This window comes from Hypanus sabinus, chromosome 2 (genome assembly GCF_030144855.1).
Source record: "Hypanus sabinus isolate sHypSab1 chromosome 2, sHypSab1.hap1, whole genome shotgun sequence".
NCBI classification, from domain to species: domain Eukaryota; kingdom Metazoa; phylum Chordata; class Chondrichthyes; order Myliobatiformes; family Dasyatidae; genus Hypanus; species Hypanus sabinus.
This window is the reverse complement of record NC_082707.1, coordinates 105,734,762-105,760,271: the sequence shown is the minus strand read 5'-3', so window position 1 is coordinate 105,760,271 and position 25,510 is coordinate 105,734,762. Positions and strand designations below refer to the sequence as shown.

Below are 25,510 nucleotides of genomic sequence, written 5' to 3'. Positions count from 1 at the left end.
CTCCTTCCCCTCCCCCACATTCGGACTTCTTCACCCTTTCTTCCCAGTCCTGATGAAGGGTCTCAGCCCAAAACGTTGACTGTTCGTTCCCTTCCATAGATGCTGCCTGACCTGCTGAGTTTCTCTAGCATTTTGTGGAGTATCTGTTTCCCGTCTTGCACAAAAAAAGCAACAGTGGGTACTCTCAATCCACCAAACAATATCTGAAGCAGTGTACCTGTATGAGGGAGTGGCACTACCTGCCTGCCTATATCTGTCTGAATCTGCAGTGTGACTACCTGCCTCTCTGCCTCCCCAGTGATTACATCTGCCACTCTAACCGATCTACCTGATCTAAGAGCAGTAGCAGGACGCTGTTCCAGCAGATACAGTCACTGGCGACACTTGACTTCCCCTAATCCTGTTCTACTTGCACTGTTCAATGTGCAAATCCTACCCTGGTTTGTCCTCCTAAAGTGGATCACCTCACACTTGCCTGCATTCAATTTCATTTGCCAGTTTTCGCCCCATTTTTCCAACTTCTGCCTTAAATACGAGGGGTGATTGATAAGTTGATGGCCTGAGGTAGAAGGAGTCAATTTCAGAAAATCTAGCACATTTAGTTTTCAACATAGTCCCCTCCTACATTTACACACTTAGTCCAGTGGTCCTGGAGCATATGGATCTTGGACCTCCAGAAAGTGTCTACAGCATGGGTGATTGACACATTCGTGGCCTAAGGTAGAAGGAGATGAGTTATACAGCTCTCCTTACATACACATGCTGTTCAACTCTTTAAGTGATTATGCAGAAAGTTTGAAATTAATAACTCATCTCCTTCTACCGTAGGCCACGAACTTATTAATCACTCCTAATGAAGTAGGGAGAGTAGGGCTGAGACAGTACCTCTATGTAAATCACCACAAGCTTTGCAGCATCTGCCTTTACGTTACCTGACCTTGCATTGAGTATAATTTTGCACTTGGGTGCAATATTTGCACTGTCTTCAAATCCATGCAACGCTGCAAAGTTTACATTAGCTGCAGCATTTGCACTATCTGCATGAACGAGTTGGTCAGTTCCTTTGTTGCCTTGACACTTGTCTGTAAAAAAGTTTGCGCAGTTGATTCCGGTGCTTGCACTCTGCAAAGCGGGCTCGGCGAGGGCGGGCTCGTGCGCGAAAGCTGCTCCTGACGTTGGCGTGTCAGTAGGGTGCGAGCTATAAGTTGCGTGACCGAAACGAGTGACTCAGAACGACGGTTGGTCAGACCTTTGAGAATGCAGCGAGTCCGGAGATGGTGTCGCTGGCCGGCGAGCCGTGAGACTGCGGCCATGGAACTGTGCGAGGAGCGGCCGGTCGGGCGAGACGAGCCGAACGCGACTAGGTTTCGCCTGCCCGTCTTCCACACTATCAAGGTAAAGACTAAAGGTGTGTGTGAGTGTGAGAGTGAGAATGTGTGTGAGCGTGTCAGAATGTGAGTGTGTGCAAGAGTGAGGTTGAGAATGTGTGTGTAAGAGCATGAATGTGAGTGCGTGAGAGTGAGTGTGTGAATGAGAGTGAATTTGAGTGTGTAAGAGTGAGTTTGAGTGTGTTTGCTCACAGTGGGGTGGGCTGGGGGGGGGGTTAGATGCGGGAGGACGCTAGGGGATTGGCAGCAGTGGATTAAGACGGTGCACCTGTTTAGCCGTGGCCAAACCGTGCCGTTCTGCAGGATTACACCCGGTGGTTTAGGGTCACCCTTGGTCTGAACACACCTTCAGTAGAACACCCCAGCTGCTAGGAGGAGGTGAATCTTACCATCGCACAGTAGTCCTGAGATGATTTCCATCCCTGAAACTTTGCCTTCCCAAGGTAGATCAGGTTGACCACTGAGGGTAGAGATCCTCAGTGGCTTCATTTGTCAGGAGGTACAGAGGTGCGGCAATGTAGAGTGCAATGGACTTGCAGAGCATCAACCAGTTAGCAACCAGAAGCATGAGGAGACCTCCCTTACTCAGGTTTGCAGATTGAGTATAAGACATTAACTCACTGCTGTTTGGTGTTAGAACGGCGGCCAATCAACGATTGGGATTGATTGGCAATAAGAAGTAAAAATAAGGCAGTGACAAGCAAAGCAGCCATTATTTATATGGACAATGTTGGTTGAAAAAAGTATCTAGTGCTTTCCCGGTTATTCTTAGTGGTGATTTGAGGCTTTAACTCTTCGAGACTTGAGTAAGATAAAAAGCTGTTTATTTCCAGTTTATTGATTTCTTTGTATTTGTATAGTTGGAACAGTAGGGATGCCAGGCAGTAGGGAATGCTCCTCTTGCGGGCTGTGGGAGGACAGGGAGACCTCCAGTGTTCCTGACCACTACAACTGCAAGAACTGCATCCAGCTGTAGCTTCTAACCATGTTAAGGAGTTGGAGCTGGAACTGGATGAACTTCAGATCATTCAGGAGACTGAAAGGGTGATAGATAGGACCTATAGAGAGGTAGTTGCACCCAAGGTGCAGAACACAGGAAAGTGGGTGATGGTTAGGAAGGGGGAAGGGGAAACAGCCAGTGCAGAGTACCCTTGTGACCACTCCTCTCAACCACAGGTATATCAGTTTGGATACTGTTGGGGCTGGGGTGACCCAGCTGAGCAAAGTCACACAACCAGGTCTGTGGCACTGAATCTGCAACTATGACTCAAAAGGGAAGGGGGGGGGGGTGAGGGGGATTCATGAGTAGGGGGAACAGAAAGGTGGTTCTGTGCAGAAGAATGAGATTCCCGATGGTATGTTGCCTCCTGGATTCCAGGGTCCAGGACATGTCGGATCGAGTCCTCAGCATTCTTAAGTGGAGGGTGAACTGCCAGCAGTTGTAGTCCATGTAGGTACCAATGTCATGGGTAGGATAAGTGACGAGGTTCTGCAAAGAGAGTTTCGGGAGTTAAGTGCTGAAATGTGATCTCAGGACTGCTCGTGAGGCCAGAACAGGAAGAGTTTAACATATGGCTGAGGAGTTGTAGGATGGAGGGTGTCAGATTTTTTTGGATGATTGGGCTGTCAAAGAGATGGTTTGCACCTAAACTGGAGGGGGACTAATATGGGTTGAGTTAATAAATGGCAAGGGTAAAAGGACCCTAATGGCAGTTGTATACAGGCCTCCAAACAGCAGCCGGGATGTGGTTTACAAATTATAGCAGGAGATAGAAAAGGCATGTCAGAAAGGCAATGTCATGATAATCATTGGGGATTTTAACATGAAAGTGGATTGGGTAAACCAGGTCAGTACTGGACCTCAAGAAAGAGCATTTGTAGAATGTCTAAGGGATGGCTTTTTAGAACAGGTCGTTGAGCCCACTAGGGGATTGGCCGTAGTGGATTGTGTGCTGTGCAATGATCTGGAAGTGATAAGAGAGCTTAAGGTTAAGGTTAAGTTCACATTGAAATTTGAGAGGAAAAAAATAAAATCCAATGTGTCAGTATTTCAGTGGAATAAAGGAAATTACAAGGGCATGAGAGGGGAACTGGCCAAAGTTAACTGTAAAAGGAAATTAGTAGGGAAGACAGCAGAGCAGCAATAGCTGGAGTTTTGCGAAAAATGAGGGAAGTGCATGACAGATATATATTCCAAATAAAAAAATTTCAAATGGAAGGAGGACACTACTGTGGCTGACAAGTGAAGTTAGAGTCAAAGTAAAAGCAAAATAGAAGGCATACAAGGAAGCCAGAGCTAGTGGGAAGAAAGAGGATTGGGGAGCTTTTAAAAACTTGCCTAAGAAACTAAGAAGGTCATTGGGAAGGAAAATATGCTGGTAACTAATATCAAAGAAGATATTAAAAGCTTTCTTAAGTATATAAAGGGTAAAAGAGAGTTGAGTGTAGATATAGGACCAATAGAAAATGATGCTGGAGATACTGTAATGAGAGGTGCGGAGATGGCAGAGGAACCAATGCATATTTTGCATCAGTCTTCACAGTGGAAGACGTCTGCAATATACCAGACTTTCAAGAGTGTCAGGGAAGTGAAGTTTGTGACTGAGAAGGTGCTCAGGAAGCTTAATGGTCCAACGGTGGATAACTTCCTTGGACCTGATGGAATGTACCATCGGGTTCTGAAGGAAGTAGCTGGAGAGATTGCGGAGGCATTAATGATCTTTCAAGGATCGATAGATTCTGGCATTGCACCAGATGACTGGAAAATTGCAAATGTTACTCTGCTATTTAAGAAGAGTGGGAGGCAGCAGAAAGGAAACCTATCAGCCTAACATCAGTGGTTGGGAAGTTGTTGGAATCAATTGTTAGGGATGAGATTATGGAGTACCTGAAGGCACATGAAAAGATAGGCCAAAGACAGCATGGTTTCCTGAAAGGAAAATCCTGCCTGACTAACTTACTTCAATTCAGTAGATGTGCTATACTTGGATTTTCAGAAGGCCTTTGATAAGGTGCTGCACATGAGGCTGCTTAGTAAGATAAGAGCCCATGGAATTACAGGGAAGTTACTTGCATGGGTGGAGCATTGGCTGGTCAGCAGAAAGCAGAGAGTGGGAATAAAAAAGTCCTATTCTGATTGGCTGCCCGTTACAAGTGGAGTTCCACAGGGGTCGGTGTTGGGACCGCTGCTTTTTATGATGTATGTCAATGAATTGGACTATGGTATTAATGGATTTGTGGCTAAATTTGCCAATGATACAAAGATAGGTGGAAGAGCGAGTAGTGTTGAGGAATCAGAGAGCTTGTAGAGATACTTAGATTGTTTAGGGGAATAAGCAAAGAAGTGGCAAATGAAATACAATGTTGGAAAGTATATGGTCATGCATTTTGGTGAAAGAAGTAAATGGGCAGATTATTATTTAGATGGAGAGAAAATTCAAAATGCAGAAATGCAAAGAGACTTGGGAGTCCTTCTGCAGGATACCCTAAAAGTTAACCTGCAGGTTGAGTCGGTTGTGAAGAAGGCAAATGCAATGTTGGCATTCATTTCTAGAGGTATAGAATATAGGAGCAGGGATGTGATGTTGAGGCTCTACAAGGCACCCGTGAGACCACACTTGGAATATTGTGTGAAGTTTTGGGCTCTTTATTTTAGAAAGGATATACTGACATTGGAGAGGATTCACCAGAATGATTGCAGGATGAATGTGTTACCATATGAGGAATGTCTGGCAGCTCTTGGGCTGTATTCCCTGGAGTTGAGGAGAATGGTTGTGGTGGGGGGGGGGGGGGTATCTCATAGAAACGTTCTGAATGTTAAAAGGCCTGAACAGACTAGATATGGCAAAGTCACTTCCCATGGTAATTACTTTAGTCAGAGGGTGGTGAATCTGTGGAATTTGTTGCCATGAGTGGCTGTGGAGGCCAATTTATTGGGTGTATTTAAGGCAGAAATAGATAGGTTCTTGATTAGCCAGGGCATCAAAGGGTATGGGCAGGGGAGTGGGGATAACTGGAAGAATTGGATCAGCCCATGATTGAATGGCGGAGCAGACTCAATGGGCCGAATGGCCTACTTCTGCTCCTATATCTTATGGTCTAATCTCCTCATGGGAAGGTTTGCTTAGCTGTGGGGGAGGGGGGGGAGTTTAAACTGGAGTTGCAGGGTGATGGGAACCAGAGTGCCAGATAGTGGAGAGGTTGTGGAGACAGATGTCATTTTAACAGACAAAGTCAGGAATCAAAAGTTGAGCATGGTGCGACTAATGTCCTGAGCAGCGTATATTTAATGCAAGAAATTTCGGAGGAAAGGTGGGTGAACTCAGAGCATGGATCGAACACCTGGAATTCTGATATTGTAGCCATTAGTCAGACTTAGTTGCAGGAGGAGCAGAACTGGCAGCTCAGTATTCCGGGATTCTGCTGTTGTATATGTGACAGGACAGCAGGAATTAAAGGGGGAGAGTGGTTGTAGATGGTTGCCTTTCTGACTGGAGTGCAATGGGGATCAGTGCTGGATCTGTTTGTCATCTGTATCAATGATCTGGATGATAATGTGGTTAAATGCATCAGCAAATCTGCAGATGATATCAGGATTGGGGGTGTAGTGGACAGCAAGAGTTTTGAGGCTGGTGTGCCTAAATTAACCTTGTAGCTATGTTGGCTGGAGTCAGGGCTTTATGCTTGGCTTTTGGTTGGGTAACCCATGCCAAACAGGTCAAAAGGTAGAGGACAGACTAAGAGTGGTCCACCAGTCCTCCAGGTTTGGGAGTACAGCTTAGGGCTAACAACCCTGAATGGTCAAACAAAACTGTTATGGAAACAGCAATGAAGAATCCTTGTACATCTGAGTGCTACGGTTTTCCCGAGTTTCCACCCGGAATTTGCATGACTGACATTAGTGAAAGCCGAGAGATGGAGGACCTTCATCGCTGCCCTAAACGCCAGTGGTATAATGGGGTAGGGTAGGATGACTGTATAACTGGGTATAGGTGTTTCATCCGCTACCTGTTTTCTCTGCTTGATTATGACTATATTTAATTCAGTGTACTGACAAAGCAGTAAGTAAGTTCTATTTTGCAGAGTCTGGAACACTGCTCCTTGTCTCTTTTTTTTTAAAAGAGAGTCCTCGTACAATGTGCTGCCAATATCTCTTTCCTTTACTCATCTGGGAGATGAAGTTCAGGGTGTGGAGTATCTCTGATAGGTCGGATTAATGCTATTAGGATGGTTATTTTACCCAAGTTTTTATATGTATTTCAAGCGGTACCAATTTTTATTCCGAAATCTTTTTTTGCCAATGTTGATTCAAAAATTTCCTCATATACATGGCAGAATAAAAATCCTAGATTAGGTAAAAAATATTTACAGAAGGCAAGGAAGGAAGGTGGATTGGCATTGCCTAATTTTAGATTTTATTATTGGGCAGTCAATATCCGATATTTGATATGTTGGTTAAAGGATTAGGACTTATCTTTTAGCCCTCATTGGGTGAACCTGGAAATTAAATCTGTACAAGGATTTTCATTGGGTTCTATTTTAGGGTCTTCTCTTCCCTTTGCTCTTTCTAAATTGCTGAAACAAATTGACAATCCGATAGTTAAACATACTTTACGTATATGGTTTCAATTTCGGAAATTTTTTGGGTTGACTCAGTTTGTTTTAAATATTCCTATTGTATCCAATTGCTTTTTTAATCCTTCTATTATAGACCAAGCTTATTCAGCTTGGAAGACTAAAGGATTACTATGATTTTCTGATTTATTTTTGGATAATTGTTTTATGTCTTTTGAACAATTATATAATAAATATAATTTGCCTAGATTTCATTTTTTAGATATTTACAGATTAGGAATTTCTTAAATACAGTACTTCCTACCTTTCCAAATCTTGTGTCTTCAGGTATTTTGGAGAATTTGTTTGAATTAAATCCTTCTCAGAAAGGGCTAATATCAAAACTCTACAATATAATTATGAAGATATGTTCAGAGCCCTTCTATCAGATTAAAAATGATTGGGAGAGAGAACTTAACCTTACTATCCCTATTGAGAATTGGGATAAAATTCTTCAATTAGTTAATTCATCATCTATATGTGCTAAACATTCATTAATACAGTTTAAAGTTGTGCATAGGGCTCATATGTCCAAGGATAAATTGGCTCATATTTATTCCTATATAAATCCTATTTGTGACAAATGTCATTCCAAGATAGCATCTTTAACTCATATGTTTTGGTCTTGTCCGCTTTTGAAAAAATATTGGAAAGACATTTTTGATATTATTTCCACAGTATTGAACACTGATTTACAACCTCATCCTATTACTGCAATTTTTGGTTTACCAATGAATTTACCAATTTACCAATCCATTTATCCTCTTCTGCTTGTCGAATGATTGCATTCCTTACATTAATGGCTGGAAGATCCATTTTGTTGAATTGGAAAGAAATTAATCCTCCTACCGTATTTCATTGGTTTTTTTCAAACTATGTTATGTCTAAATTTCGAAAAAATTAGAAGTGTTGTATTTGATACTTCTATTAAATTTGAAAAGATATGGAGACCACTTATTCAATAGTTTCATATGATGTAATGTGACCCTGTTCCAAGCCTATTTGTTTTTCCAGTTTTGATTTTACATATGTTGAGAGGATTGGAGTTGATGACACTGATGATTTTGTACTTTTGTTAGATATTATAAACAGCCCTTTTTCATTATTTTTTCCCCTTTTTTTCTTTTTTTGTTTTTTTCCTTATTCGTTACTAGATTGTTAGATTAGTTTTTCTTGCATAATTTTTTTTCTTTTTCTCTTTTTTGTTTTTTTTTAATATATATATTATGATATACCTAGGTTTGCTTTGTTTATATGTTACTTGTATCGTCCATGATTTGGGAAGACTCATTTATATTGTAACTATTGCTTATGTATTCTTTCATGTTTAGTTGAAATGTGTATGTTTGTAATCCCATTATCTATGTATTAATCTTATTATGTTGATATTAATAATAATAAAAAGATTGAAAAAGAAAGGAATTGGGATGTAATGTTAAAATTGTACATTGGTGAGGCCAAATTTGGAGTATTGTGTACAGTTCTGGTCACCGAATTATAGGAAAGATGTCAACAAAATAGAGAGGGTACAGAGAAGATTTACTAGAATGTTACCTGGGTTTCAGCACTTAAGCTACAGAGAAAGGTTGAAAAAGTTAGGTCTTTTTTCTTTGGAACGTAGAAGGTTGAGGGGGGACTTGAGAGAGGAATTTATAATTATGAGGGGGATAGATAGAGTTGACGTTGATAGGCTTTTTTCATTGTGAGTAGAGGAGATTCAAACAAAAGGACATGAGTTGAGAGTTGGGGGCAAAAGTTTAGGGGTAACACGAAGGGGAACATCTTTACTCAGAGAGTGGTAACTGTGTGGAACGAGCTTTCAGTAGAAGTGGTAGAGACAGGTTCGATATTGTTACTTATAGTAAAATTGGATAGGTATATGGACAGGAAAGGAAAGGAAAGGTTATGGGCTGAGTGTAGGTTGGTGGGATTAGGTGAGAGTAAGCGTTCAGGGACTAGAAGGGCTGAGATGGCCTGTTTCCGTGCTGTAATTGTTATATGGTTATGGTTATATGGCACCAGAAAAGATCTGACAGGTGTGGAATGAGACAGGTTATTTTCTGGCAAAGGGATGGTTGTTGAGTAGGAGACCTTCAAAGGTGTATTCTTAATATTTCAGAGTTTGTCTGTTCCTGTTAAAATAAAAGGCATGGTATTGGGAACCTGGTTTTTTGAGGGATACTGAGATACTGGCTAAAAAGAAGATGAAGGTGTATAGCAGCTATAGGCAGGAAGGGATACATGAAGTCTTTGACGAATATACCAAGTGCAAGAAAATTCTTAAGATGAATTCTAAAAGATGCTAAAGTTCCTTTGGCAGAGGAGAATTTCAAGAGCTTCTATAGATATATTAAGAACAAAAGAATAGTAAGGTTCAAAATTGTTACAGTTTTAAGATCTGCGTTATCATCTGTGCATGGATCTGAAAGAAATAGGGGAGATGTTAAATGGATTTTAGCATCAATATTTACTCAAGATAGCCATATAACAATTACAGAACAGAAACAGGCCATCTTGGCCCTTCTAGTCCATGCCGAACGCTTACTCTTGCTTAATCCCACTGACCCGCACTCAGCCCATAACTCTCCATTCCTTTCCTGTCCAAATACCTATCCAATTTTGCTTTAAGTGACAATGCCGCACCTGCCTCTACCCACTTCTACTGGAAGCTCATTCCACACAGTTACCACTCTCTGAGTAAAGAAATTCCCCCTTGTGTTACTCTTAAACTTTTGCCCCGTCTCAACTCATGTCCTATTGTTTGAATCTCCCCTACTCTCAATAGACAATAGACAGTAGGTGCAGAAATAGACCATTTGGCCCCTTGAGTCTGCACCGCCATTCTGAGATCATGGCTGATCATTCACTATCAATATCCAGTCCCTGCCTTGTCCCCATATCCCTTGATTCCCCTATCCATCAGATATCTATCTAGCTCCTTCTTGAAAGCATCCAGAGAATTGGCCTCCACCGTCTTCCGAGGCAGTGCATTCCACACCTCCACAACTCTCTGGGAGAAGAAGTTTTTCCTCAACTCTGTTTTAAACAACTGACCTCTTATTCTCAATCCATGCCCTCTGGTACTGGACTCTCCCAACATCTGGAACATATTTCCTGCCTCAATCCTATCAAATCCTTTAATTAACTTAAACATTTCAATCAGATCCCCTCTCAATCTCCTCAATTCCAGTGTGTACAAGCCCAATCTCTCTGCGTAAGACAGCCCTGCCATCCCAGGAAACAACCTAGTGAATCTACGCTGCACTTCCTCAATTGCCAGAATGGTCTATCCACGTCAACTCTATCTACCCCCCTCATAATTTAAAATACCTCTATCAAGTCCCCCCTCAACCTTCTATGCTCCAAAGAATAAAGACCTAACTTGTTCAATCTTTCCCTGAAACTTTGGTGCTGAAACCCAGGTGACATTCTAGTAAATCTTCTCTGTTCTCTCTCTATTTTGTTGACATCCTTCCTATAACTTGGTGAACAGAACTGTACACAATACTCCAAATTTGGCCTCACCAATGCCTTGTACAATTTTAACATTATATCCCAACTCCTATACTCAATTCTCTGATTTATAAAGGCCAGCATACCAAAAGCTTTCTTTACCACCTTATCCACATGAGATTCCACCTTCAGGGATCTATGCACCATTATTCCTAGATCACTCTGTTCTACTCCATTCTTCAATGCCCTACCATTTACCATGTATGTCCTATTTGGATTATTCCTACCAAATTGTAGCACCTCACGCTTATCAGCATTAAACTCCATCTGTCATTGTTCAGCCCACTCTTCTAACTGACCTAAATCTCTCTGCAAACTTTGAAAACCTACTTCATTATCCACAACGTCGCCGACCTTAGTATCATCTGCATACTTACTAATCCAATTTACCACCCATCATCCAGATCATTAATGTATATGACAAACAACATTGGACCCAGTACAGATTGCTGAGGCACACCACTAATTACCGGCTTCTAACCTGACAAACAGTTATCCACCACTACTCTCTGGCATCTCCCATCCAGCCACTGTTGAATACATTTTACTACTTCAATATTAATACCTAACAATTGAACCTTCCTAAATAACCTTCTGTGCGGAACCTTGTCAAAGGCCTGACTGAAGTCCATATAGACAACATCCACTGTTTTACCCTCATCAACTTTAATCGTAACTTCTTCAAAAAATTCAATAAAATTTGTCAAACATGACCTTCCACGCACAAATCCATGTTGTCTGTTCCTAATCAGACCCTGTCTATCCAGATAATTATATATACCATCTCTAAGAATACTTTCCATTAATTTACCCAACACTGATGTCAAACTGACAGGCCTATAATTGCTAGGTTTACTCTTAGAACCCTTTTTAAACAATGGAACCACATGAGCAATGTGCCAATCCTCCTGCACCATACCTGTTTCTAATGAAATTTTAAATATTTCTGTCAGACCCCCTGCTATTTCTACACTAACCTCCCTCAAGGTCTTAGGGGATATCCTGTCAAGACCCAGAGATTTATCCACTTTTATATTCCTTTAAAGCACTAGTACTTCCTCCTCTTGAATCATCATAGTTTCCATAACTTCCCTACTTGTTTCCCTTACCTGACACAATTCAATATCCTTCTCCTTAGTGAATACCGAAGAAAAGAAATTGTTCAAAATCTCCCCCATCTCTTTCAGCTCCACACATAGCTGTCCACTCTGATTCTGTAAGGGATCAATTTTATCCTTCACTATCCTTTTGCTATTAATATAACTGTAGAAACCCTTTGGATTTATTTTCACCTTACTTGCCAAAGCAACCTCATATCTTCTTTTAGCTTTTCCAATTTCTTTCTTAAGATTCTTCTTACATTCCTTATATTCCTCGAGCATTTCACTTACTCCATGCTGCCTATATTTATTGTAGATATCTCTCTTTTTCCTAAGCAAGTTTCCAATATCCCTTGAAAACCATGGCTCTCTCAAACTTTTAACCTTTCCTTTCAACCTATCAGGAACATAAAGATTCTGTGCCCTCAAAATTTCCCCTTTAAATGACCCCCATTTCTCTATTACATCCTTCCCATACTTCCCATAAAACAAATAGTTCTAATCTACTCCTTCTAAATCCTTTTGCATTGCCTCAAAGTTAGCCTTTTTCCAATCAAACATCTGAACCCTGGGTCCAGTCCTATCCTTCTCCATAATTATATTGAAGCTAATGGCATTGTGATCACTGGACCCGAAGTGCTCCCCAACTCATACCTCTGTCACCTGACCTATTTCATTCCCTAACAGAAGATCCAACAGTGCCCCTTCTCTAGTTGGTACCTCTATGTATTGCAGCAAAAAACTATCCTGCACACATTTTACAAACTCCAAACCATCCATCCCTTTTACAGTATGGTCTTCCCAGTTTATGTGTGGAAAATTAAAATCTCCCACAATCACAACCCTGTGCTTACTACAAATATCTGTTATCTCCTTGCAAATTTGCTCCTCCAATTCTCGCTCCCCATTAGGTGGGCTATAATACACCCCTATAAGTGTTACTACACCTTTCCCATTCCTCAATTCCACCCAAATAGTTTCCCTAGATGAGCCCTCTAATCTATGCTGCCAGAGCACTGCTGTAATATTTTCTCTGACAAGCAATGCAACACCTCCTCCTCTTGTCCCTCCGATTCTATCACACCTAAAGAAACGAAATCCAGGAATATTTAGTTGCCAATCACACCCCTCCTGCAACCGTGTTTCACTAAAAGCTACAACATCATATTTCCAGGTGTCAATCCATGCTCTCTCATCCATCTTTCTTACACTGCTGCTTGCATTAAAATAAATTCATTTAAGAAATTCTCCACCTCTTCCTCTCTGTTTATCTCTAACGGTACAAAGAACTTTACTGTCTTCTTTTTCTTCCTTCTCCCATACATCTGTTCCTGCACTCTTGTTCCTCTCCCCCTCATATCTAGTTTAAATCCACTGGAGCCTCTATAGCAAACTTACCTGCAAGAATATTTGTCCTCCTCCAGTTCAGATGTAAACCGTCCCGCCAGAACAGGTCCCAGCTTCTCTGGAAAACTGCCCAATTATTTACAACTCTGAAGCCCTCCCTCCTGCACCATGTCTTCAGCCACATGTTGATCTGCACTATCTTACTATTTCTAAACCCACCTGCATGTGGCTCTGGTAGCAATTCTGAGATTGCTATCCTGGAGGTCCTGTCCTTTAACTTGGTACCTAACTCCCTAAACTCACCTTTCAGGACCTCCTCACTCTTCCTACCCACATCATTGGTCGCTACATGGATGACGACATCTGGCTGCTTACCCTCCCTCTTGAGAATACTGAGAACTCGATCCGAGATATCATGGACCCTGGCACCAGCGAGGCAACAGACCATCTGGGATTCTCGATCTCTTCCACAGAACTTCTTATCTGTCCCCCTAACTATCGAATCCCCCATCACTACTGCTCTCCTCTTTTCCCTCCTTCCCTTCTGAGCTGAGGGTCCAGTCTCGGTGCCAGAGACGCAACCACTGCAACTTATCCCTGGTAGGTTGTCCGCACCAACAGTATCCAGAAGAGTATACTTTTTGTTGATGGGAACAGCCACAGGGGTTCTCTGCTCTTCCTGTCTATTCCCCTTCCCTCTCCTGACAGTCATCCAACTACCTGTCTCCTGGCTCCTAGGGGTGACTATCTCCTTGAAACTCCTGTCTATTTTTGCCTCTGCCTCCCGAATAATCCGAAGTTCAGCCAGTTCCAGCTCCAGATCCCTAACACGGTTTGTCAGGAGCTGCAGCTGGATGCACCTTTTGCAGGTGTAGTCATCAGGGACAACAGTGCTCGTCCTGACTTCCCACATACTGCAAACAGAGCACTCAACTGCCTAACTGCTGCTTCCATTACCTATTCCTAATCTAATTTGATTATTTAAAGGAACTTACCTGGCCTTACCTCACCTGGAGTGAAGCTCGTACTCAGCCTCTGCTCACTGTTTAAATTCTCCCACTGCCGCACGGGCTGACTTTCACGCGCTTGCGCAGTTGTGCCCCTTTCAAACCTTGCCTCTGCCTGTTCTCGCCGAAGCCTGATTGAGCCAAAGCCAACTACGACGATGGCCGCTACCATCGGATACAGAGTCTGTGGAACTAAGGCAAAGCAGCAGTGAGTCATGAACCATATGCAGATTACAGAAAAGAAGATGAATGCTGTCTTGAGGCAAATTAGGTCCCCATGCCCTGACAAGATGTCCCCTCAGACTTTGTTGGAACTTAGTCTGGACAATGCAGGGACACTGGTGCAGATACTTGAAATGTCCTGATACAGGCGAGGTGCCAGAGACTGAAGGCTTGCTAATGTTCTGTTGTTCAAGGAAGGCTCAAAGAATAAGCAGGGAAATAAAGGCTGAACCCATATCCACCACTTCAGCTGGCAGCTCATTGCACACTCATCACCCTCTTAATGAAGATGCTCACCCTCATGTTCCCCTTTCACCCGTAACCCATGACCTGTAGTTCAAGTCTCATCCAACTGAAGTGGAAAAGGTGTGCTTTCGTATAGCCTATCTACATCCCTCATACCTCTATCAAATCTCCTCTCATTCACCCACGCTCCAATGAGTAAAGTTCTAACATATTCAAACTTTCCCTACAACTCGGGTCTAGTCCTAGCAACATTCTTGTAAAGTTTTTCTGTAACTTTTCAATCTTCCTGATAGCTTTCCTGTAGGTAAGTGACAGAATATTCCAAATAAGGATTCCCCAACATTTTACACAACTTCAACCTGACTTCCCAGTTTCTGTACTGAATATGACCCTATCTACCCAACACCACTTTCAAGGAATTATGGATATGTACTCCTAGATCCCTCTGTGTAAGGCCTACCTTGGTTGGTCCTCCCAAAGGGCAACAAGCTCACACTTATCTGCATTAAATTCCATCCGTCATTTTTCAGCTAATTTTTCCCCTGGTCCAGATCCTACTTTAATAGCCTTGCTTGCTGTTTACTACATCCCAGTCTTAGTATCATATGCAAATTTGTTGATCCAATTCACTATGTTATTACACTCCTCAGTGTACGACACTGTGTAAGACCTACCCTGGTTGATCCTCACGAAGTGCAACACCTTGCACTCACCTGCATTAAATTCCATCTGCCATTTTCAACCCATTTAACAGCTGATGCAGACCCCTCTACAAGCCATGATAGTTTTCCTCACTGACAACTACACCTCAAATCTTGGTGTCATCTTCAAGTTTGCTGATCCAGTTAACCACATTATCATCCTGATCATTGATATAGATGGCAAATGACAAAGGGCCCAGTGTTGACACCTGAGGCACACCACTAGTCACAGGCCTCCAGTCAGAGAGGCAACCATCAGCTACCACTCTCTGCCTTCTCTCACAAAGCCAATATCTAATTCAATTTACTACCTCATCTTGAATGTAAAGCAACTGAATCTTCTTGACAAACCTCCCATGTGGGCTTGTCAGATCCCTTGCTAAAGTCAACGTAGACAATATCCACTGCCTTGCCTTCATCCACTTTCCTGTTAACTTACTCAAAAAACTGTAAAGTTGGTTAGACATGACCCAGCACACATGAAACCATACTTACTATCTTTAATCAACCCATATCAATCTAAATACTTATACGTACAGTCCCTTAGAATACCTTCAGAACTGACCCACAACTGATCTCAGACTCACAGGCCTGTAATTTCATATTTAGAACCTATTTTAAACAGCAGAACAAGACTGGTTATGCTCCAATCCTCTGGTACCCCTCCTTTTGCCAAGGATGAATTAAATATCTCTGCTAGAGCCTGAGCAATTTCTACGCTTGCCTCTTATAGGGTCCACTTTGTCAGGCCCTGGGAATTATCCTCCTTGATTTGCCTCAGGATAGCAAACACTTCCTCTGTAATCCATCAGGGTCCATGAAGTGGATGCCACTTTCCCTCACTTCTGTAGACTTATTTAAGATCTTTAAAATTATTTAAGATCTCCCCCATCTGTTTTGGCTCCACGTAGGAATTATCATTCTGCTCTTCCAGAGGACCAATTTTGTCCCTAGGAATTCTTTGCTCTAATCATATCTATAGAATCTCTTAGAATTCTCCTTTATCTTGTCTGCTAGAGCTAATTCATGCCTTCTTTTACCCCTCCTGATTTTCTTCTTCTTGCTTTTCTTAAACTCCATAATCACCTCATTTGTTCCTACTGTGAACCTGCTTTTTTTCACTTAACCAGGGCCTCAATATCTCTTGAAAACCAAGGTTCCCTACACTTTTTACCTTTTACATTTTATTCTGAAAGGCACCTACAAGCTTTTCACTCTCAAAATTTTGCTTTTGAACGCTTCCCATTTTTCAAGTATACCTTTGCCAGAAAAGTGCCTGTCCCAATCCACACTTGCCAGATAATTTCTGATGCCATCAAAATCGGACTTTTTCCAAATTAGAACCTGGACCTGCAGTCCATACTTATATTTTTATTTACTTTGAAACTAGTGGCATTGTGACCTCCAGATGCAGATGTTCCCCTACACAAACTTTTGTCAGCTGCCCTGTCCCATTACCTAATAGCAGATCCAGTATCAGATGTTCTCTTGTTGGGACTTCTACATACATGATGAAGTAAATTTTCCTGAGCACATTTGAAAGTTAAAATCACCTAGTAAAACAGCCCGTGATCTCTGTACAAATTTTTTCCTCTAAATCCCTCTGACTGTTTGGTGGTCTGTAATATAGCCCTATTAACATGGCCATACCTTTCTTATTAATTAGTACCACTCCTAACACCCTACCAGTTAAGTTTTCCAGTCAGCTCTGACAGAGCACTGCAGTGACATTCACCCCCTTCTCCTTTAATCCTTCCACTCTGTCATGACTGAAAACAACACAACCCCAGAATACTGAGCTACCGGTCCTGCTCCTCCTGCAACCAAGTCTCAGTAATGGCTACAATGTCATATTTCCAGGTGTTGATCCATAGCCTGAGGTCATCTGCCTTTCATACGATATACACTGCTTAGAACACAAGTTGCACCATGCCCAATCTTTTGAATATTGACTTTGTCTGAGAACTTAACAACATCTGTCTACTCTAACTTTTCTAGCACTCCGGTTCCCACCCCCCTACAACTTTAGTTTAAAACTCACCGTGCAGCATTAACAAACTTTCCCACTAGGATATTAGTCCCCCCTCCAGTTCAGCTGCAAACTGTCTCTTCTTTACAGGTCCCACCTTCCCTGGAAGAGAGCCCAGTGATCTAAGAACCTTATACCCTCACTCCTACACCAACTCCTTCACCACGTGTTAAACCATTTAATCCACCTAGTTCTGTCCTCACTGTATTTCCCTTGGGATCAATAAAGTATGTCTGTCTGTCTGTCTGTCTGTACTGGCACAGGTAGCAATCCTGAGTTCCCAACCCTGGAGGTCCTTCCCTTTAACTTAGGATCTAACTCCTTGAGAACCCCTTTGTGATGGACCACGACCTCTGGCTGTTCACCCTCCCACTTAAGAATGCTGAGGACTCGATTTGAAATATCCTGGACCTTGGCACTTGGAAGCAACATACCACCTGGGAATCTGTTCCCCTAAGTAACGAATCCCCTATCACTACAGCTTGCCTCTTGTCCCCCCTTCCCTTCTGAGTCACAGAGCCAGAGACTTGACCACTGTGACTTTCTTCTGTTCGGTCATTTCCCCACAACAGTAGTCAAAGTAGTATACCTGTTGTTGAGGGATATGGCCACAGTGATACTCTGCACCGGGAACTTAACCCCTTTCCCCTTCCTGACTGTTGCTTAGTTTCCTGTGTTCTACACCTTGGGTGTAACTACCTCTCTATATGTCCTATTTATCACCCTCTCAGCCCCACAAATAATCCAGAGTTCATCCAGTTGCAGATCCAATTTCTTAATGCAGTGTTGTCTGAGGTAATTTTTTTATGCAAGAGTAGTAGTGCATGTAACTCCCTGCCAATGGTGGTAATCAAGGCAGATACAGTATGGGAATTTAAGAAACTTAGGCACTTGGATGACAGAAAAATGTAGGAGGGATGCTGTTGCACAATTACAGACTGATATGTATGAAGTTGTGGGCATCCCTGAGTTGTGGCTGAAAGAAGATTATAGCTGGGAGATTGAGAAACTCTGCTGTCAGTATTTTGCATCAGCTTTTACTGTGGAAGAAACTAACAGTATGCTAGAAGTTCAAGAGTGTCATAGGTCAGAAATGTGTGAATTTGCCATTACTAGGGAGAAGGTTCTTGGGAAACTGAAGGTAGATAAGTCAATCGGAGCAGATGGTATACACCGCAGGGTTCTTAAAAACGTGACTGAAGGAATTGTGGAGGCATTATTAATGAGCTTTCAACAATCAGTTGATTCTTTCATGGTTCCAGAGGAATGAAAAATTGCAAATGTTGCACCATTCCGAGAAGGGAGAGAGTCAGAAGAAAGAAAATTATAAGCCAGTTAGACTGACTTCAGTGGTTGGAAGATGTTGGAGTTGATTGTTAAGGATGTAGTTTCAGGGTACTTGGAGGCACGTGATAAAATAGGCCATAGTCAACATGGTTTCCTCAAGGGAAAATCTTGCCTGACAAATCTATTGGAATTCTTTGAGGAAATAACAAGTATGATAGACAAAGGAGAATCGTTGGATGTTGTGTACTTGTTTTTTTTCCAGAAAGGCCTTTACAAAGTACTACATATGAGTCTGCTAACGGGTTAAGAGACTGTGATATTACAGGAAAGGTACTGGCATGGATAGAGCATTGGCTGATTGGTAGGAGGCAAAAAGTGGGAATAAAAGGTGTCTTTCCTGGCTGGCTACTAGTGACTATTGGTTTTGCACAGGGGTCTGTGTTGGGACTGGTTCTTTTTATAATATGTTTCAGTGATTTGGATCATGGAATGGATGGCTTTGTGGCCATGTTTGCAGACAATACAAAGATAGGTGGAGGGTCAGGTAGCTTTGAGAAAATAGGCTACAGAATGACTTAGACAGATGAGGAGAATGGAAAAAGAAGTGATACAGTATCAGGAATTGTATGGTCATGACTTTGGTAGACAAAAGAAAAGGTAAGTAAAATTTTCTAAATGGAGAGAAAATTCTAAAATTGGAACTACAAAGGGACTCAGGAGTCCTTATGTTGGATTTCCTGAAGGTTAATTTGTAGGTTGAGTCGGTGGTGAGGAAGGCAACTGTGATGTTAACATTCATTTTGAGAGGACTGGAATAGAAAAGCAAGGATGTAATGTTGAGGCTTTATAGAGCACTGGTTAGGCTGCACTTGGAGGATTGTAAGCAGCTTTTGACCCTTTATCTGAGAAAGGATGTGCTGATGTTTTAAAAAGAGGTTCACAAAAATGATTCTGGGATTGAAAAGCTTGTCAAATGAGTTTTCGATTTCTCTGGACTTGTATTCACTGGAATTTAGAAGAATGAGGCATGACCTCTTTGAAATCTATCAACTGTTGAAAGGTCTTGATGTGGAGAGGATGCGTCCTAATGTGGAGGAGCGTAAGAACAGAGTGTCCTTTTAGAACAGAGATGAGGAAGAATTTCTTTAGCCAGAGTATGGTGAGTTTGTGGAATTCGTTGCCACAGATGGCTTTGGAGGCCAGGATGTATGAAAGGCAGAGATTCTCGATTAGTCAGGATATGAAAGGATACAGGAGGAAGGCAGGAGATTGGGGCTGAGAGGGAAATGCAGAGCAGACTTGATGGACCAAATGGCCTAATTCTGTTCCTATATATCTTATGGAAGGGTTAGATTGACCTTCGAGTAGGTCAAAAGCTCAGTACAACATCGTTGATCTGTACTGTGCTGCAATGTTCCATGTTCAGTACAAGCAGGATAAATAATGGTAGTTTGTAACTCAAAATTACTACTGGTAAAGTAGTGCCATCAATGGTTGACAGGAGAAATTAAAGGTGATATTCATTCAAAGGGAGAAAGTCACATAATTACAGTATCATTTTAAGTTTGGCAGACTTAAAAAGCTAGTAATAAAAATGATGCTTTTATTGGTGAGATTCTTAAAAATAGGCAAGATGATCTATAGGTTTGTAAAAAGGAAAAGATAAGCAAGAAAATATTTTGTCCCTTGTAGAAAGCAATGGGAGAATTTATAATGTGGAATAAGGAAATAGTAAAAAAAAGTAGAAAAATAGAAAATAGTAGAAAAAATTAAACAAATTGTTATGTCTGTCTTCATGGAAGGCAGAATAACCTAGTGGTAATACTACAGAATGTGCAACAAAGAGAACATGTTTTGAATAGTTACACAAGAGGTTGAAGAGAATGAAAGCTTTGACAATCCCATGGCCTAAATATGTACTACAACTTTCTGCATGGTACACTGAGTTTTTTGAAGCAATTACCAGGAATGCAAGGCAGTGGACTTTAGCAAGGCCTTTGACAAGGCCTATGAGCGGTTGGTCAAGAAGGTTCAGTTGCTTGATATTCAAGATGAGGTAGTAAAATGGATTTGGCATTGGCATTGCAGGAGAAGCGAGGCAGAAGTAGGAGATGGTTGTTTCTGCCTGAAGGCCTGTGACTAATGGTGTGTTGCAGGGATTGTTGCTGGTTTCACTGTTGTTTGTGATCTTTATCAATGATCTGGATGACAATGTGGTAAACTGGGTCTGCAGATTTGTGGGTGTCACCAGGATTGGGGGTGTAATGGACAGCAGGGAACTCTATCAAAGCTTACAGTGGGATCTGGACCAGTTGATAAATGGGCTGATTATTGGCAGATGGAATTTAATGCAGACAATTACGAAGTAGAACCATCAAAAACCTACAGCACAATACAGGCACTTCAGCGCATAAAGCTGTGCCAAACATGTCCTTATCTTAGTAATTACCTGGTGTTACCCATAGCCCTCTATTTTTCTAAGCTCCATGTACCTATCCAGGAGTCTCTTAAAAGACCCTATCATATCCGCCTCCACCCCTGTTGCTGGCAGCCCATTCCACGCACTCACCACTCTGTGCAAAGAAACTTGCCCCTGACATCTCCTCTGTACCTACTTACGAGCACCTTAAAACTGTGCCATCTTGTGCTAGCCATTTCAGCCCTGGGAAAAAGCCTCTGACTATCCACATGATCAATGCCTCTCATCATCTTGTACTCCTCTATTAGGTCACCTCTCATCCTCCATTGAACCAAGGAGAAAAAGCTGAGTTCACTCAACCTATTTTCATAAGGTATGCACCCCAATCCAGGCAACATCCTCATAAATCTCCTCTGCATCCTTTCTGTGGTTTCCACATTCTTCCTGTAGTGAGGCAACCAGAACTGAGCACAGTTCTCTAATTGGGGTCTGACCAGGATCCTATATAGCTGCAACATTACCTCTCGCCTCCTAAACTCAATTCCACGATTGATGAAGGACAATGAACTGTATGTCTTCTTAATCACAGAGTCAATCTGCACTGCAGCTTTGAGCATCCTATGGACTCGGACCCCAAGATCCCTCTGATACCCCAAGATCCCTCTGATCCTCCTGTCACATACCCTGTGACCGGGTTACCAAACCAGCAGAAATGGAATAATAAGTTGGAGTCTGGTATTACTTAAACTAATGGTGTTTATTAGTAAACTAAGTAATACAGTACTCTAAAATGCAAATATATATAAAACAGGTTAGCAATGATATATACAGAAACGTGAAAATAAGAATCAAAAACCAAGTTCTATCAGAGTCTAGGGGTAAATGAATAGTTTTACGATGATGCAGAGTTCAGTTCAGATTAGGTCGAGGTAGTTGCTGTTGTACCATTGGGGGGGAGGGAGAGAGAGAGGGGGGGGAAGAGAGAGGGAGAGAGGAGAAGAGGGAGAGAGGGGGAGAGGGAGAGGGGGAGAGAGAGGGGGAGGGAGAGAGGAGGAGGGAAGGAGTGAGAGAGGGAGGGGGGAGAGAGAGGGGGAGGGAGAGAGAGGAGGGGGAGGGGGAGAGGGAGAGAGAGAGAATGCTGTTGCAGGCAAACCTTCCGTTGTCTTCTTGTGCTGCTGTGATCACCGACTGTGACCCCTTTGTACCAGGCCAGACCATTCTTCAGTGGTTAGCCTGTCACCCGGGTGAAGGTGGACACACACACAAGCCCCCACCAGTCTGTCTTCACACATTGTGAGCCTCTGATCAATTCCCCCAAATGGATCCTCCAAACCCCCACAATCTCCCCTGCTGGGGTACCAGCCATCCATCCTGTCCATCACCTGGTCCCGCCTTGCTGTCTCAGCAGGAATCTACACAAGCAGAGAAAAGTGTCCTTGGAGCAAAGTAAACAATTATCGAAGAAGCCATAATACTAAATCATTCTCTCTTTCTCTCATTAATAGCATCTGCAGCAGGAGGCCTCCCCCTTCTTCTTCTCTCTCTTTCGTTAGCAGCATAGTTTACAGGAGGGTCAACTCTGGACCCCATCTCCGCCTGGTTTGCTCATCACACATCATACTCCACACTGCCAAGAGTCTTACCATTAATGCTATATTCTGCCATCATATTTGATCTACCAAAATAAACCACCTCACACTTATCTGGGTTGAACTCCATCTGCCACTTCTCAGCCCAGTTTTGCATCCCATCAATGTCCCACTGTAACCTCTGACAGCTCTCCACACTATCCACAACACCTCCAACCTTTGTTTCATCATCAAATTTACTAACCCATCCCTCCACTTCCTCATTCATGTCATTTATAAAAATCACGAAGAGTAGGGGTCCCAGAACAGATCCCTGAGGCACACTACTGGTGGCAGACCTCTGTGCAGAATATGACCGGTCTGCAACCAATCTTTGCCTTTTGTGGGCAAGCCAATTCTGGAGCCACAAAGCAATGTTCCCTTGGATCCCATGCCTCCTTAACTTCTCAGTAAGCCTTGAATGGGTACCTTATCAAATGCCTTGCTGAAATCCATATACAGTACATCTACTGCACTACCTCCATCAATGTGTTTAATCATATCCTCAAAAAATTGAATCAGACTTGTAAGGCACAACCTGTCTTTGACAAAGCCATGCTGACTATTCCTAATCATATTATGCCTCTCCAAAAGTTTATAAATCCTGTCTCTCAGGATCTTTTCCATCAACTTACCAACCACTGAAGTAAGACTTGCTGGTTTACAATTTCCTGAGCTATCTCTACTCCCTTTCTTGAATAAGGGAACAACATCCGCAACCCTCCAATCCTTTGGAACCTCTCCTGTCCCCATTGATGATGCAAAGATCATCGCCAGAGGCTCAGCAATTCTCTCCCTCATCTCCCACAGTAGCCTGGGGTACACCTTGATCGGTCCTGGTGACTTATCCAACTTGATGCTTTCCAAAAGCTCCAGCACATCCTCTTCCTTAATATCTACATGCTCAAGTTTTTCAGTCTGCTCTAAGTCATCGCTACAATTGCCAAGATTCTCTCCCATAGTGAATATTAAAGCAAAGTACTCATTAAGTACCACTGCTATCTCCTCTGGTTCCATACACACTTTTCCACTGTCACACTTGATTGGTCCTATTCTTTCATGTTTTATCCTCTTGCTCTTCACATTTTGAGGTTTTCCTCAATCCTGTCCACCAACTTTAAAATCTTCTAGATCTGTATCATTACCTAGTTTTTTGAACCTTTCATAAGCTTTTCTTTTTGACTTACACCACGGTTCCTGAATCCTACCATCCTTTCCCTGTCTCATTGGAACGTACCTGTGCAGAACAACATGCAAATATCCCCTGAATATTTGCCACATTTCTTCTGTACATTTCCCTGAGAATGTCTGTTCCCAATTTTGCTTCCGAGTTCCTACCTGAAAGCCTCATATTTCCCCTTACTCCAATTAAGTGCTTTTCTAACTTGCCTGTTCCTATCCCTCTCCAATGCTAAGGTAAAGGAGATAGAATTGCGATCGCTATCTCCAAAATGCTCTGCCACTGAGAGATCTGACACCTGACCAGTTTAATTTTCCTATACTGGTTCAAGTACAGCATTTCCTCTTGTAGGTTTATCTACATATTGTGTCAAGAAACCTTCCTGAACACACCTAACAAACTCCACCCTATCTAAACCCCTTGCTCTAGGGAGATGCCAATCAATATTTGGGAAATTATTGTATTTTGGGAGAACTGGATGTACTGTGTGTAGTGGGGCACTAAGAAGTACAGTAGAATAGAGTGATCTCGGAATACAAATCCATAGTTTCTTGAAGGTGGTGTCACAGGTAGATAGAGTCATAAAAGAATCTTTTGGTGTGTTATGTTGAAGCTGTATAAGACATTGGTGAGGCCTGATTTGGTGTATTGTGTGCAGTTTTGCACACCTACCTACAGGAAAGGTGTAAATAAGCTTAAAAAAGTATGAGAAAATGTAGGATTTTACCAAGACATGGACCTGAGTTACACAGAAAGATTGAATAGGTTAGGACTTTATTTCCTAAAGCGTTGGAGAATGAGGGGAGGTTTGACAGAGGTATACAAAATTATGAAGGGTGTAGATGGGGTAAATGCAAGTTGGCTTTTTCCATGGAGGTTGAATGAGACTAGAATTAGAGGACATGGGTTAAGGGAGAAAGGTGAAATATTTAAGGGGAACATGAGGGGGAACTTCTTCACTCAAAAGGTAGTGAGAATGTGGAATGATCTGCCAGGGGAAATGGTGGATGCAGTTTTGATTTCAACATTTAAGAAAAATTTGGATAGGTACATGGAGTGAAAAGGTGAGGAGGGCTATGGTCTGGGTGCAGGTTGATGGGACAAGGCAGATTACTAGTTTGTCATGGACTAGATGAATCAAGGGGCTTGTTTCTGTGCTGTAGTGTTCTATAATTCTATTAATCTGGGTTTTTCTGATGGGCAATTTTAAAAATTCAATCGATTTCAGAATTGTTTATGCAAACATGAGTGTTGTAAAAGAGACCCCTCCACCCACCCTCCATTTAGTTCTTTTTGGCTCCACTGAGGTGTAACTAATGTGATATGTACAAGACCCCAGTTGCCTCAGGAATCTAAAGCACTCTTTCCTGTGCATTTTGTCCAGTCAGTTGCTGCTTAGCAAGATGAGAGCCTATGTTATTTGCAGGAAAGATACTAGCATGGATAGAAGATTGGCTAACTGGCAGGAGGTAAAGAGTGGGAATAAAGGGGCCTATTCTGGTTGGCTGTCGGTAACTAGTGGTGTACTGTAGGGGGCTGGCATTGGGACCGCTTCTTTTTATATTATATGCCATTGATTTAGATGATGGAATTAATGGCTTTGTGACCAGGTTTGCAGATGATATAAAGATAGATGGAGGGGCAGTAGTGTTGAGGAAGTAGGGAGTCTACAGAAGGACATGGACAGATTGGGAGAAGGGGCAAAGAAGTGACATATGGCATCTAGTGTTGGGAAGTGTATGGTCATGCACTTCCGTAGAGAGAATAAAGCCAGAGACTATTTTCCAAACAGGGAAAAAGTTCAAAAATCAGAGTTGCAGAGGGACTTGG

At 42.2% G+C, this 25,510-nt stretch overlaps 1 protein-coding gene across 2 annotated transcripts in view; it reads left to right on the top strand.

The window, feature by feature from the left end:
- Positions 1 to 1,161: 1,161 nt before the first annotated feature.
- LOC132381729 (solute carrier organic anion transporter family member 2A1-like) overlaps positions 1,162 to 25,510 on the top strand; it is a 223,150-nt gene continuing 198,801 nt past the window's right edge. For both annotated transcript variants that reach the window (XM_059951311.1, XM_059951304.1), the window contains exon 1: positions 1,162 to 1,395. In XM_059951311.1, coding sequence (XP_059807294.1) covers positions 1,258 to 1,395 — 138 coding nt within the window. In that variant the 5' untranslated portion in view covers positions 1,162 to 1,257. The remainder of the gene's footprint in view (positions 1,396 to 25,510) is intronic.